Source organism: Oncorhynchus keta, chromosome 28 (genome assembly GCF_023373465.1).
Source record: "Oncorhynchus keta strain PuntledgeMale-10-30-2019 chromosome 28, Oket_V2, whole genome shotgun sequence".
Classification (NCBI taxonomy): domain Eukaryota; kingdom Metazoa; phylum Chordata; class Actinopteri; order Salmoniformes; family Salmonidae; genus Oncorhynchus; species Oncorhynchus keta.
In genome coordinates this window covers 70,034,614-70,051,592 of record NC_068448.1, presented here as the reverse complement: position 1 = coordinate 70,051,592, position 16,979 = coordinate 70,034,614, and the positions used below count along the sequence as shown (strand labels likewise).

General features: G+C 40.2%; 1 protein-coding gene across 4 annotated transcripts in view; it reads right to left on the bottom strand.

Moving 5' to 3' along the window:
- Positions 1–16,979, bottom strand: part of LOC118361754 (5'-AMP-activated protein kinase subunit gamma-1) — a 146,064-nt gene that overhangs the window by 107,847 nt on the left and 21,238 nt on the right. For all 4 annotated transcript variants that reach the window (XM_052483759.1, XM_052483761.1, XM_052483762.1 and 1 more), the window contains exon 3: positions 8,032–8,308. In XM_052483759.1, coding sequence (XP_052339719.1) covers positions 8,032–8,308 — 277 coding nt within the window. The remainder of the gene's footprint in view (positions 1–8,031; positions 8,309–16,979) is intronic.

Here is a 16,979-nt window from a genome sequence, read left to right as displayed (position 1 = left end):
AACCAACAATAATGCAGTTAAGAAAAATATGTTAAGTAAAAAAAAATATCTAAATAACAAACAAGTAATTAAAGAGCAGCAGTAAAATAACAGTAGCGAGGCTATATACAGGGGGTACCAGTACAGAGCAAATGTGCAGGGGCACAGGTAAGTCAAGGTAATTGAGGTAATATGTACTGTACATGTCGGTAGAGTTAAAGTGACTTTGCATAAATAATAAACAGAGAGTAGCAGCAGTGTAAAAGAGGGGAGGGGACAATGCAAATAGTCTGGGTAGTCATTTAATTAGCTGTTCAGGAGTCTTATGGCTTGGGGGTAGATGCTGTTAGGCTCTAATCTATGAATTTCACATGACTGGGAATACAGATATGCATCTGTTGGTCACATATAGCTTCAAAAAAAGTAGGAGCATGGACCTCCTGCAGCCCGACACATCTCTTTCACATAGAGTTGATCAGGCTGTTGATCGTGGACTGCGGAATGTTTTCCCACTCCTCTTCAATGGCTGTGTGAAGTTGCTGGAAATTGTCAGGAACTGGAAGGCTGTCGTACACGTTGATCCAGAGCATCCCAAACATGCTCAATAGGTGGTGACATGTCTAGTGAGTATGCCGGCCATGGAAGAACTGAGACATTTTCAGCTACCAGGAATTGTGTACAGATCCTTGCAACATGGGGCTGTGCATTATCATGCTGAAACATGTGGTGATGGCAGTGGACGAATGGCATGACAATGGGCCCTACGACCTCATCACGGTATCTCTGTGCATTCAAACTGCCATAAATAAAATGCAGTTGTGTTCGTTGTCCGTAGCTTATACGCCACACCGCCACCATGGGTCACTCTGTTCACAGCGTTGACATCATCAAACCACTCGCCCACACGAAGCCCGTACACACTGTCTGCCATTTGCCCGGTACAGTTGAAACCGGGATTCATCCGAAAAGAGCACACTTCTCCAGCGTGCAAGTGGCCATCGAAGGTGAGCAGTTGCCCACTGAAGTTGGTTACGATGCCAAACTGCAGTCAGGTCAAGACCCCGTTTAGGACGACTGGCATGCAGATTAACTTCCCTGAGACAGTTTGTGCAGAACTTCTTCGGTTGTGCAAACCCACAGCTTCATCAGCTGTCTTGGGTGGCTGGTCTCAGACGGTCCCGCAGGTGAAGAAGCCGGATGTGGAGGTCCTGGGCTGGAGTGGTTACACGTGGTCTGCAGTTATGAAGCCGATTGCACGTACTGCCAAATTCTCTAAAATGACGTTGGAGGTGGCTTATGGTAGAGAAATTAACATTTAATTCTCTGGCAACAGCACTGGTGGACATCCCTGCAGTCAGCACACCAATTGCATGTCCCATCAAAACATCTGTGACTTTGTGTTGTGTGACAAAACTGCACATTTTAGAGTGGCTTTTTATTGTCCCCAGCACAAGGTGCACCTGTGTAATGATCACGTCCACGAATGGAACATTTCTGGGTTCTTATTATTTTAGCTCATGAAACATGGACTTTGCCTTGTTGTAGAAGTATATATGAGGCTGAAAAGTTATGCAAATGATTTTGCTCATATTCGTACATTTGCAAATCAGGTTCTCGACAATCTACCAAATTGTTTTTGTAGTGACGTGTCATACACAAGTTTGCTAGAGAGAGCTTTGGGTGTTAAAAGATTACTTAAAACATGATTTACTTATTGCCTTGTTTAATTTCTATACACAATTGAGTGGTAAGTGCTACATAACTACATTACTCATGATACTACTATGGCAATCAACATGGGTAATTTAACTAACCCTAATTTGTCTGGAGAACATAAACTATTTCACTGATAATTTAACTTTAGCTTTCAACGAATGGCTTCATCATTCATCATTTATCCTCAATAAAGGATCCTTTATGTTCGGTGTTATGGGCTTTTAGTTTTGTTAGTTAGTAATACAGGCCAGGACGTCTGCCGATTTTACAACTGACTTAAAATCCCATGATCATTATAAAGACATACGTATTCAATTATAGTATGTTAGACAGCCTCATAATGCATTATATCAGCTGGCTCCAAGCAAAGTTTTCCTATATTATTTGGTAATTTATCTCTATCTGAATATGTGTATGAGCTTGGGTAAGTAAAATTTCAATGTTCCTTTCTTGATCATTTTTTAATTTTTTTTAATTTTATTTATTTTACCTTTATTTAACTAGGCAAGTCAGTTAAGAACAAATTCTTATTTTCAATGACGGCCTAGGAACAGTGGGTTAACTGCCTGTTCAGGGGCAGAACGACAGATTTGTACCTTGTCAGCTCGGGGATTCGAACTTGCAACCTTTCGTTAAGTCCAACGCTCTAACCACTTGGCTACCCTGCCGCCCCATAATTATTATGCATCAACTAAATGTGCTTTTTGGAGTTATGGTTCAGAAACATAATGTAGCTCAACTTAGCTGTGAAGTGTGTATATAAAGGGTAATTGTTGAACACACTTTAAACTCGGCAGGAGGACAGAATATTCAACCTATGCAAGTTTTTAACATTTCTTTGAGATTCATATTTCTTCAAGATGTAGATTTTGTACATACAGTTGAAGTCGGAAGTTTACAACCACTTAGGTTGGTGTCATTAAAACTCGTTTTTCAACCACTCCACAAATAACTTGTTAACAAAATATAGTTTTGGCAAGTCGGTTAGGAATAATTTTGCACGCCCAATTTTTCAGTTTTTGATTTGTTAAAAAAAGTTTGAAATATCAAATAAATGTCGTTCCACTTCATGATTGTGTCCCACTTGTTGTTGATTCTTCACAAAAAAATACAGTTTTATATCTTTATGTTTGAAGCCTGAAATGTGGCAAAAGGTTGCAAAGTTCAAGGGGGCTGAATACTTTCGCAAGGCACTGTAGAAATATAACAACCTAGAAAAGGACATGGACTACCCACCCCAACTCATGCCCTGACCAACCTAACACAAAGACATAAAAAGGAACTAAGGTCAGAACTTGACACACACTCCATATTTTCAAGCATGGTTGTGGCTGCAACATGTTATGGGTATGTTTGTCTTCGGCAAGGGCTAAGGATTTTTAAGATAACAATAAATGGAATAGAGCTAAGTACAGGCAAAATCCTAGAAGGAAAAAGTATTTGCCTCCTTTCTGATTTTCTCTATATTTGCAAGTTTTTGATACTGAATGTTATCAGATTTTCAACCAACACCTAATATTAGATAAAAGGAACCTGAGTTTACAAATAACACAAAATAATTATACTTATTTTATTTATTTAATTAACAAAGTTATGCAACACCCAATCCCACTGTTTGAAAAAGTAATTGCCTCCTTACACTCAATAACTGGTTGTGCCACATTTAGATGCAATGACTGCAATAAAATGCTTCCTGTAGTTGTGCAGTCTCTCACATCGCTGTTGGGGAATTTTGGCCCACTCTTGCATGCAGAACTGCTTTAATTCAGCAACATTTGTGGGTTTCCAAGCATGAATTACTCATTTCAAGTCCTGCCACAACATCTCAAATGGAATTAGACCTGTCCATTACAAAACTGAAAAAAAAATATATATATATATAAAAAAGAAATAATGTAGACTTGATTGTATGTTTTGGATCATTGTCTTGCTGCATGACCCAGCTGTTCTTCAGCTTCACCTCACAGACAGATGGCCAGACATTCTCCTGTAGATTTATCTGATACATAGTAGAATTCATGGTTCCTTCTATTAAGGCAAGTCGTCCAGGTCCTGAGGCAGCAACGCATCCACAAACCATCACACTACCACCACCATGATTGACCGTTGGCATGAGGTTCTTACTGTGGAATACATAGTTTGGTTTTTGCCAGACATAAAGAGACCCATGTCATCCAGAAAGTTGACTCATGTTTGTCAAAAAGCGCCTGGAAGCACCTGGATGATCATCAAGACTGAAGAATGTTCTTTGGACAGATGAGTCAAAAGTATAACATTTAGGACGATATGGGTCGCTGACATGCTATAACTGGACATTGTCAGGGTATGATCAAATCTATTTTATTTTCTCTCTATTCATCTGAGAAACATATTCTCCCAAAAGCCAATAATTTAGTTTGTTTATTTATCCAGTAGGTGGAGAAGTGGAAAATTCAAGAGTCAAGAGTCAAGAACCAACAACCAAGACTGTAAGAATACATGCTCTGTAGGACAACCAAGACTGTAAGAATACATGCTCTGTAGGACAACCAAGAGTGTAAGAATACATGCTCTGTAGGACAACCAAGACTGTAAGAATACATGCTCTGTAGGACTGACTGGAAAAAAACATAGTAAAACTCAGTGGAGGCTATTAGTAATGGAATTAATGGAATGGTATCAAACATGCAGTTTCCATGTGTTTGATACCATTCCATTTACTCCTCCCCTCATCAGCCTCCACTGGTAAAACTACATACCCATGACCTCTGGTTTATTATTATCAGCTTCAGCCAATAACACCTCACACTATCTCAGGTACAGTAACACATAGTGACTAGAGCAGTGGAAACTGTAACAACTTGGAGATTATAGATTTCAGCAGGAATCACTTTGGTCCTTTCCATGTTATATTTTAATGTATAATATAACTTGTGCAAATAGGATTCAATCAACATTTACATTGTAACTATGAAGAAACCCCCCCCCCCAAAAAAAAACGACTTAAAAAAATGACAGTTGTAAACAAGATCCTTTTTAGAATTAGCCATTTGAAGTCAGACAAAACAAAACAACTAACTGCAGATGTAAACTAAAACCTGTGACAAATAAAACGAATGCCGATGTCTTTAAACTGTAGGAGAAAAAACAAGCAAAATCTAACAACTGCAGAGCTGCCTTGAAAAAACAGGAGCTGCCTACTCCTACACTCTGTCAGTAAGCAAATATTTGAGTCAACTTTATAGAATGTAATACAGTACAGATAGTAGGGCCTGGATGTTGCTCTGGAGGCATTTGCACACTGCCTGGAAAATGGAAAAGAATCTGTCTCTATCTAACTATTATAGATGGTCTAGAGGTGGTCATAAGGTGAATGCACCAATTTGTAAGTCGCTCTGGATAAGAGCGTCTGCTAAATGACTTAAATGTAAATGTAAATGTAGAGGACTTCAGTCTCCATAACCATTACACCCTAATGTAATAATAATAATAATAAATGCCATTTAGCAGACGCTTTTATCCAAAGCGACTTACAGTCATAATGTCAAAGTAATCTTACTTTTCTCAACAGACAGACAATGTGTGCATGTTCTGTACGTATCCCATTGATGTAATTTACATGTAGTAGATATTATAAGATATCTTGAAAAGGAAAGATGGTCCCTGTGACTGTTTTTTTTTTAGGAACTCAGTCCATAGATCTAGCTCATTGAATTCAAGCAAAGCAGGGCCTCTGTACTGGATTACACCCACACAGCTATTCATGAAGACAAACTATCACTAAACGACTCATTCATCTTCTATAGGGTGAGGTCTGAAAAAACAACATTGCCTTCAAGATGGTACGTGTGAAGAAAACAACATGGATGGTTGCGTGTTTCTAGGACATTAATTTATCTCTAGTAAGTCTTGTAATAATGCTCTCATACTGCACAGATGCAAAAGCCATCATTACAGGCGTCAGTTATAATGGCAACCAGCATGTGCAGGCTTATATCAATAATATAACAAAAGTTAGCTAAAACTGAGTGATTCAATTACTAAATCTTCACCCTAAGGAGGGTCTCTTGCCAAGCCGTGACAATGCCAAAATAACAGTCATACTCCAGAGATCTACACACCTGGTATGTTTTGTAGATTTTTTTTTAAAGGCATGTAATTAAAACACTAAACTCATGTTGCTCTACCATGTACTCTGAAATGAGGAGGAGAATGAAAAGGGATGCAACTGCAAGTCAACGTAAATATGTGGTAGGTGAGAGACAGAACGTACATCCACCCGGCTAGCAAGTCCAACATCAGCCCCACAGAAACACCATCTCCTCTGACAGCAACAATATCCAACTCGAGACCACTGTTTCCCAACCCTGGTCCTGGAGTACCCACAGCCGAGGGCACACCTTCGGTTTTAGAAGAGGGGGGGGACATTATTATTATTATTATTATCTTCTTTATTTTTGCCAGTCCAAACAGCCTTCCCGACAGCTCGTAGGCTCCGCATCGTCTTAAAGCACACCGTTGCATCACATTCAAATGATAAAACTGAGGGGGACAAAAATGACATTTCAGAACATGAAAGTACCCAGTGAAAGTTGCGCCCCTGCCCACAACAGCATACATTTTATTGTCAGCCTGATTCAACTTGTCAACTGATCATCAAGCCCTCAATGAGTTAAATGAGGTGTGTTTGACAAGGGCTACAGCAAATCTGTGTACTGTTGGGGGTACTGGAGGACCAGGGTTGGGAAACACTGTTCTAGACCAGGGATCATCAACTAGATTCAGCCGCAGGCCTTTTTTTTCTTGAGCGAATGAAATAATTTGTAGACTGCAAATTGACCGCAAGAAGCCCAAACAGATATAATGCTTGACTAAAACATAATAACTTCAAACCTTGCTTACATTTGTATACGATCACGTGTCTCTCTATTATTACACTGCCGAGTGGCGCAGCGGTCTAAGGCACTGCATCTCAGTGCTTGAGGTGTCACTACAGACACCATGGATTCGAATCCAGGCTGTATCACAACCAGCCGTGATTGGGAGTCACATAGGGCGGCACACAGTTGTCCGTGTTTGGCCGGTGTCGGCCATCATTGTAAAAAAAAAAAATGTTCTCAACTACCTTGCCTAGTTAAACAAAGGTTCAATTTAAAATAAAATATATTTTGCGTGGGAATACTTGGGAACAGATCTCTTAAATTAAAATCAATTGGAGCTAATTTCCTGGTGTTTCTACAGTCTTTTAATCTTGATGGTTGTACATTTGTCTCAAATAAAACTGCGAAGGACCTCGGCATTACTCTGGACCCTGATCTCTCTTTTGACGAACATATCAAGACTATTTCAAGGACAGCTTTTTTCCATCTACGTAACATTGCAAAAATCAGAAACGTTGTGTCCAAAAATGATGCAGAAAAATGTATCCATGCTTTTGTCCTTTCTAGGTTAGACTACTGCAATGCTCTACTTTCCAGATACCAGGATAAAACACTAAATAAACTTTCAGTTAGTGCTAAACACGGTTGCTAGAATCTTGACTAGAACCAAAAAATTGTATGAAAATTTTATCAGTGTAGATAGGCTAGCTTCCTGTTAAGGCAAGGGCTGATTTCAAGGTTTTACTGCTAACCTACAAAGCATTACATGGACTTGCTCCTACCTATCTTTCCCATTTGGTCCTTCTGTACATACCTACGCGCACTTTGAGATTTCAGAGGATTTAAGAAGCTTTATAAATACATTTGATTTAATTTTATGTCTAACAATAAAAAATTATAATAATAATAAGAAAATATATATATTTATTCATTTTGCTCAGAAACCACCCTCGGGCCAAATTCGGGCCACCAGTTGGGGAACCCTACTGTAGACTATAGAAGAAAAACTAATTTCATGATCGAACGCAACTAAATTACTTATTTTGTGTCAAATGACGATGAATATCACAATCATACCCATTTGGCAGCATTTCCACAGGGTTGACCCGTCACAACCAACAAGAATGAGCATCACCCCCCTCAACCACTTGCCCAATAGACAATGCAGGCATTTCCATCTACTAAAACAACCTAAAAGTACACAACACTAACTACCACACCAGCAGAGGAACAACTTGAGCTATGTTGTAGTTTGTATTCTGTTCCCGCCCTTCAGACAAATACTGCACATATGTGACTGACCAGAGTTCGAATCCAGGTTTCCCGAGTGCGAATGTACTATATTAGCCCTTTGAGCTAAAGCCTAGGCATTAAGTCGGGGAGCTAACACAACTCTCCATTTTTCATAGAAGGTGACAGATCATGCGAGCGTGGTTCACTGAACCAACCCTGTTACACACAGAGCAACTGGCCTTACCTTTCCTGGCCCTGGAGAAGACCTTGACGCTGACTGGAGAGGTGGAGTTAGAGGTAGAGTCCCTGGAGGAGGAGCGGAAGATGCCGCTGAAGCTCAGGCGACGAGACGACTTGGGTGGGGAGTCCTGTTGGGACGAAGGGCAGGGGAAGATGGTTTTGGGGGAGCCTGGGCTGTTCTTGGTCCTGGCAGGGGCTGACTTGGGACTGGAGGGCCGACTGAAGGGTCCCCGGGTGAAGAAACCTTTCGTAGGGCTGACTGAGTGGCAACTCCCTCCACCCTGAGGGAGAAAACAAAGAGTTAACCAATTGCTTTCTAGGTCATGTGTTTTTTCTACTCTCTTTTGACAACACAGCCCCACAGCAGCGAGCTGAGAGAGTGACGATTAAGATCCAGACTATGTTTGACATTCTGTAATATTTTCAAAAGACATAATTTCCATGTTACATCAGGCCAGAATCTACTGAACCATTTTGAATCTAGTGTAATTGTGCATATTCTGAAGTTACTGTGGCAAGACATTGATGTAGGTACATCACAGAAAAGTAGCCTGAAACTCTAATAAATACAAAATGCACAATTCTATATAGCTATTCAACTACTCAAATGTTATTTCATGCCATTCCTTATTAAGAGGAAATAGCTCCCACTATCTGTTTCAAGAGAGATACAATCAAGAAAACATATTAAACATGGTTTTCTATCACTCTGCATTCATGGGGGTGTCCAATCTTCAATACACAAAGGCAGGGATTTTGTGAAGCCTAAAAAATGGGTTCAATGTCACAAATATGCTGTCCTGACTTACAAGTTTCTTGTAATGTTTTCCTGGTCAGATAGATAGAGCATTGATTATTTGCAGGACTACGAACTAGAGCTGGGAATATAAACCAAAGGTTATCGATACCAAACAAACCGACCCCTTATCATGGACAATTTGCTGATATAGTTCATTCCAATAAATAACCTCTAGGGCCCTACTAGATAAATGTGAAGTTTGAAATGTAATATGTTTGATATGGGTGTATGTTGATGGGGAAATTGATATCTACAACATTCAAAGTAGAAGTAGTAGTTACCCCCAACAGGCGATTTCAGTGGACCCGAGGAAATCGAAATAGTGTAATAAAAAAATCAATTTAAACTAAAGATATATGTTTGTTTTTTAATTGGATGCATCTCAATCCAACACATCCGCCAATGTCACACTTCCGCATCTGCAGTGAAAGGTGGCAGAGCTAGAGCAGTGTTTGAGACGACCCAAAAATAAATCTTCTCACTTTATAGAAAGGTGAGACTCTCACAAACATGATCACGTTCTCCGTTTTGTTCTAAGATCCCAACAAGCGTCTTGGGACTCAACTGAAGTCGGTACAGCCAATCTGCCAACTTCTGTCTGGAGCGTCCAAACAGTTGGGGCTACACACTAATATGACCCCTCTGTGGAAAGGTGAGGCTCTCACAAACACGTACATGTCGGTTGTTTTGCTCTAGGATTCCGATAAGCCTCGTCTGAATGTCCCCTGGTACCAGTTGTTAAAAAATGAATGGAAGTATATATGGAGATAGTTTAATGCCAAAAGTAAGAGGTTAAATAATGAAAATGAAATCAATGTTCATTTGCAAGACCCATTTGCAACCAAGCTTTAACTTCCTGACTGATGTCTTGAGATGTTGCTTCAATCCATCCACATAATTTTCCATTTTCATGATGCCATCTATTTTGTGAAGTGCACCTGTCCCTCTTGCAGCAAAGCACCCCTACAGCAAGATGCTGCCACCCTCGTGCTTCACGGTTGGGATGGTGTTCTTCAGCTTGCAAGCCTCCCTCTTTTTCCTCCAAACATATCGATGGTCATTATGGCCAAACAATTCAATTTTTGTTTCATCAGACCAGAGGACATGTCTACAAAAAGTGTGTGTCTTTGTCTCCATGTACAGTTGCAAACCGTAGTCTGGCTTTTTTTATGGCGGTTTTGGAGCAGTGGCTTCTTCCTTGCTGATTGGCCTTTCAAGTTATGTCGATATAGGACTTGTTTTACTGTGGATATAGATACTTTTGTACCTGTTTCCTCCAGCATCTTCACAAGGTCCTTTGCTGTTGTTCTGGGATTGATTTGCACTTTTCACACCAAAGAACGTTCATCTCTAGGAGACAGAAGGCATGTCCTTTCTGAGCGGTATGACAGCTGCGTGGTCCCATGGTGTTTATACTTGTGTACTATTGTTTGTACAGATGAACGTGGTACCTTCAGGCATTTGGAAATTGCTCCCAAGGATGAACCAGACTTGTGGAGGTATACAATTATTTTTCTTAGGTCAAGCAGAGAGGCACTGAGTTTGAAGGTAGGCCTTGAAATGCATCCACAGGTAAACCTCCAATTGACTCAAATGATGTCAATTAGCCTATCAGAAGCTTCTAAAGCCATGACATCATTTTCTGGAATTTTCCAAGCTGTTTAAAGGCACAGTCAACTTAGTTTATGTGAACTTCTGACCCACTGGAATTGTGATACAGTGAAGTATAAGTGAAATAATCTGTATGTAAACAATTGTTGGAAAAATGACTTGTGTCATGCACAAAGTAGATGTCCTAACTGACTTGCAAAATCTATAGTTTGTTAACAAGAAATTTGTAGAGTTGTTGAAAAACGTGTTGTAATGACTCCAACCTAAGTGTATGTAAACTTCCGACTTCAACTGTATATATCTCTCAGAATAGGACAGACACTGAAGAATAAATGTCCCTTAGATTATTTTTGGGGACTATCTGCTGTTCCACGTTCTTCCATGTAGTTGAATGTTTAATAAATATATGTATTTTCAGTACCTGTCAAAAATTTGGGCACACCTACATATTCAATGATTTCTTTATTTGTACTATTTTCTACATTGCAGAATAATAGTGAAGACATCAACACTATGAAATAACACATATGGAATCATGTAGTGACAAAAAAAGTGTTAAACAAATTCAAATATATTTTATATTTCAGATTCTTCCAAGTAGCCATCCTTTGCCTTGATGACAGCTTTGCACACTCTTGGCATTCTCACAACCAGCTTCATGAGGTAGTCACCTGGAATGCTTTCCCAACAGTCTTGAAGTTGTTCCCACATATTCTGAGCACATGTTGGCTGCTTTTCCTTCACTCTGCGGCCCAACTCATCTCAAACCATCTCAATTGAGTTGAGTTCAGGTGATTATGGAGGCCAGGTCCTCTGATGCAGCACACCATCACTCTCCTTTTTGGTAAAATAGTCCTTAGACAGCCTGGAGGTGTGTTTTGAGTCATTGTCCTGTTGAAAAACAAATGTTAGTCCCACTAAACGCAAACCAGATGGAATGGCGTATCACTGCAGGATGCTGTGGTAACCATGCTGGTTAAGTGTGCGTTGAATTCTAAATAAATCACTGACAGTGTCACCAGCAAAGCACCAACACACCATCACACCTCTTCCTCCATGCTTCACGGTGGGAACCACAAATGCGGATAACATCTGTTAACCTACACCTCATCAGACAAAAGGACAGATTTCTACCGGTCTGTTTTTTTTAATTTACTTTTTTATTCCATCATCTTTGAAATGCAAGAGAAAGGCCACAATGAATTATTGCAGCTTAGGCACCATTTAGACATTGGCCTCTAGACAGCATCAGTGTATGTGCAAAGTTTTAGACTTATCCAATGAACCACTGCATTTCTGTTCAAAATGTTGTATCAAGTCTGCCCAAATGTGCCTTATTGGTTTATTGATACATTTTCAAGTTCATAACTGTGCACTCTACTCAAACAATAGCATGGTATTCTTTCACTGTAAATTGGACAGTGCAGTTAGATTAACAAGAATGTAAGCTTTCTGCTCATACCAGATATGTCTGTGTCATGGGAAATGTTCTTGTTTCTCACAACCTCATGCTAATCACATTAGCCTACGTTAGCCTAAACGTCCCACCGGACACACACACACACACACACACACACACACACACACACACACACACACACACACACACACACACACACACACACACACACACACACACACACCTATCCCTTAGAGGGAAAGACATTCCATAAATTTACTTTTAATAAGGCACACCTATTAATTGAAATGTATTCAGGGTGACTACCTCATGAAGCTGGTTGAGAAATGTAAATACATTTGGATTTGTTTAACACTTTTTTGGTTACTACATGACAGGGCCTAGACTGTAGAGGGTTTTAAGGGTAATATAAAAAAAATATTGTGGTATACATTTATGGTTCCATTCATAGTTATTGTGATAATTCTCTCTACTCTCCATTTGAAATCAGGAACATTCTTGAAATAATTTAAAATATCGACTAAACTTGCCCCTTTCAGTAAGCAGCCGAGTTAGAGAGGGAGGTGCATCAAAAGCTTTTATTAATGCAAACTGTTCATTATCTAATAATGCAATGAAGAGTCTGTTATGCTGTCTGGGAGTTTCTGGGATAACAAGACGATTCCCAGAAATGTATTGTACGTCTTCTGGGTTAACCGAGATGAGGTCTTTGCTGAATAATTACAATGTTCAAGCCAAGTTGGGAGCTTTCGATTCGGGGGCAAATAGTCCATTAACGACGATAGATTAGAGCTAAAGGCTGGTGATGGCATTGGAGTAGATAAAAAAATAGAATAATTCAAAAGTATAATCAATGTGAGGAGTGACTCAGTTTCCCCTTTATACATATTAATATACCGATGGACATAGATGGCTTCAGGGTTGCATCAAATCACACGCATAAGCTTTTAAGGTATGCAGTAAGAGTATAGAGATTTATATGAAGAACATTAAACTGAGAATATACAGAAGCTGCAAGCAGCCATGGCTGGGTTCAAGCCCTATAGCACCATAGCGCCACCATTAGGACAATATGTACTAGTTGCCTTTGGATGAGCTAATTCTGTACTCAACATGCCTGCCAAATATCACAACTCAAATCAAACTGATCGTGTGATATGCTTTTGATGGGTTTTTGGACCCGTTTTAATGATGTTAACTACTTTAAACGTCTTATTTTCCAGAACTATGTGAAGGATCGGCACCAGGTTTGGTATATAGCATCTATAGACGTGCATCTTTAAATGCAACATTTTACAAGACTGTAGCTTAAACAACATGGCCACTATTAGCCAATGAGCTTGCATTAATGTTTTCCCCCATCCAACATCTCCACCATGCAGCCAAACATAAGCATACTCTGCAGGTTATTTAGACTCACATCCCTGAGCATGTGTGCCAATTCCATGACTCTGAGTCAAACAGATCATTAGATATAAATATGTGGCAATTATAGCGCCAGCATGTGGTGGATCTGATTGTTCTTGTATACGTTGAGTCTTGACAGCGTTTGGAACAGGCATATCAAGTGTTGTATCAATATGAATAACCATGTCTGATTTATATGCATTTATGTACCAGGTCACTCCCACTTTAATGTTTATTAGTCCATATTAGTCCTTGTTGCTTGAGGTACTTGCCTAGAAAATGTTATATTGGGAGACTTTAGTCCAGAGATGCTATATCAAGCTTCGTGCAGATCGGTCATTTGGTGCCAGAGTAGCTTTGTTGCTTGAACCACTTAAAAGGGAAAGTCTAGTCGGAATGGACTGGTTATTCTTGCACTGTAATGCTGGTTTTGAACTGTAAACCACTAGGCCTATTACTCTGACTGAGAAAACAATATTTATTTACTTCATTTGATAAGTATCCAACCCTTTCTCATGTTCAGGTGTTACACAAACATGCTGATATACTCCATTTAAATGACATTGCAACCTCATGTTTTTGGCCTATGTCCAAACCTTAAGCCAATCCCATGGCAGAATTAGGAAAACAAAAAACATATGTACAAACACACACACACACACATGCTTGTGCACAAACACACACTGAAATGTGTGTAAAAAAAAACAAAGAACAAGCCTGAGATGAGGACATAATCTAAAATAACAATCTGGAAAAAATATGAGAAGCAATGCCGGGGCTATATTTACTATAAACAAACCTACTGTTGTGTATTAGGTACAGTTCAGCAACGAGGTAAAGCAACAGTCAGTACGAGAAACCATGGGAATAAAATAGGATATGTACTAAATATACTAAAACCTTGGGAGGGGAATAATCCACCACACTCTACATCCTTGAAAGCTATCATCTTATTTATCTTTCTCTACAGCCTTCACTGGTTTCCTTGGTGTTTTTTTTTCTGATTGATAGTCGTCCCTGTAGCTTCCGCTTCAAATCCAGTAAAAAGGGGTTGGACCTTCATGCTTCATGCTCCAAGGACGACACAGAGAGGATTCTGTCTGAGATAAGACTTAACTCATAAATATAAACACTGACTACACTAGAAGGGAACCACTATCATTGCATTTTCTGTTGTTCACATCCCAACACACCCTCACCTTCAATCAGGCAATACTGCACAAGGTTATGTTTTGGCAGGTGTGCAACTTTGGTTTTAGAAGTGGGGGGGGGGGGCATCAAATATATTTGTTCTTTAAAAAAAAAATTATCTGGTCGGACAAGCCCTCCGCTTGGAGGCGTCAGCATGGTCCTAAAGCACATTGTTGCCTCGTTTTGTATCACATTCCAATGATAAAACTGGGGGGAACAAAAATGCAATTTCAGAACGTGGGGGGACCCAGTGAATGTTGTGCTCCTGTGTATAGGCCTACCATACAGCAGGGTTTCATCTAGCATTAGGCAAGGTGTGTGGCCACCTCACATCTAGCTCTCTTGCCCTCCACTTAAAAGAGTTTGGCTTCTATTGGTTTCAACTGATCCTGTTGGTGCTTGGCCTAACAACAGTGGCCTAACAACACAAAGAGTTAATAGGCTTCATTCTAGACCAGGTTATTAGAACACAGTGTAAGACTGGTAGCCTAGCGGTTAAGAGCATTGGGCCAATAACCAAAAAGTCAATGGTTTGAATGTGCCATTGTACAAGGCACTTAACCCTAATTGCTCCTTTAAGTCATTCTGGATAAGAGCGTCTGCTAAATGACAGAAAATGTAAGAGAATGTAAGTGTAACCACATCCAATTAAGAGTAATATTGGAAACACCTAAATGAGAACAACGAATTAGATTATTGATTGGATATGGAACAATGCCAAGTAAGAGACATCCAACTCTGAATTGCACCACCTGGGAGATCTTCAGTCCTTTTATTGACAGGTAGGCCTACTGTAACATGTCTCCTAATGACATCTCTGCCACTTTATTAATTGAAAAATGTGTGTGTGCACTGCATGCACGTACACCTATCAGATTGTATTTTAGTGAGTTTGTGTGTGGGAGTTCAAAGAGAGGCCACCTTCCTCAACTGTCGAATCTGTTCCTACTACGCCCTCTGGTGTCCATCCGGTGTTGTCTCTCTGTCTCTGTCTGTCTCTGTCTGTCTCTGCTCTCTCTCTCTCTCTCTCTCTCTCTCTCTCTCTCTCTCTCTCTCTCTCTCTCTCTATATATATATATATATATATATATATATATAATGGGCTTTATTGGCATGGGAAACGTGTTAACATTGCCAAAGCAAGTGAGGTAGATAATATACAAAAGCGAAGTAAACAATAACAATTAACAGTAAACATTACACATACAGAACTTTCAAAACAATAAAGACATTACAAATGTCATATTATATATACAGTGTTGTACAAATGGTTAAAGTACACAAGGGAAAATACATTTCACCCAGTAGATATGGGAGTTTATCAAAATTGGGTTTGTTTTTGAATTCTTTGTGGATCTGTGTAATCTGAGGGAAATATGTCTCTCTAATATGGTCATACATTGGGCAGGAGGTTAGGAAGTGCAGCTCAGTTTCCACCTCATTTTGTGGGCAGTGTGCACATAGCCTATCTTCTCTTGAGAGCCATGTCTGCCTACGGTGGCCTTTCTCAATAGCAAGGCTATGCTCACTGAGTCTGTACATAGTCAAAGCTTTCCTTAAGTTTGGGTCAGTCACAGGGGTCAAGTATTCTGCCACTGTGTACTCTCTGTTTAGGGACAAATAGCATTTTAGTTTGCTTAGTTTTTTTGTTAATTCTTTCCAATGTGTCAAGTAATTATCTTTTTGTTTTCTGCAGAGGGTATGTCTCTCTGTCTCTGTGTGTGTGTGTGTGGTTGGAGACAGGTGTGCTGGAGTCAGAGCATATCGTCCCATAATCAAGACCTCTACATATACTCAAGCCTGCCATCTCCACGCTGCCAGATCGTAATCTCTTATCAGTCAGTTATGATTCTAGCCTTTTGTCTTTGCTCTAGATCCTGTTTGCACTGCTGTGCTTGTTTTTCTGACTTACATCATTTTTGTCCTCTCCTTGCAGTACCGCTCTGTCTCTCTCTGGCTCCTGTCTCCTGTTCCCCATCTTACCACCAACCACCTTGCTCTGGATATTACTCACCACCATTACCTTGGATTCCCCCCAGGACCTGTTCCCCTGTTTCTTGCTGCCAACTCCAACCTCACTCTACACTCCTGGTTATTGCTACTCATCTGAGTTGCCCCGGTTCTGCACTCCCCATTTGCTATGTTCAATAAACATTTTGTGCATTCAACCCAATGACTCAGCACCAGTACTCTCAGGTCCTGCTCTAACCCAATGACTCAGCACCAGTACTCTCAAGTCCTCCTCTAACCCAATGACTCAGCACCAGTACTCTCAGGTCCCGCTCTAACCCAATGACTCAGCACCAGTACTCTCAGATCCCGCTCTAACCCAATGACTCAGCACCAGTACTCTCAGGTCCCGCTCTAACCCAATGACTCAGCACCAGTACTCTCAGGTCCTGCTCTAACCCAATGACTCAGCACCAGTACTCTCAGGTCCCGCTCTAACCCAATGACTCAGCACCAGTACTCTCAGGTCCCGCTCTAACCCAATGACTCAGCACCAGTACTCTCAGGTCCTGCT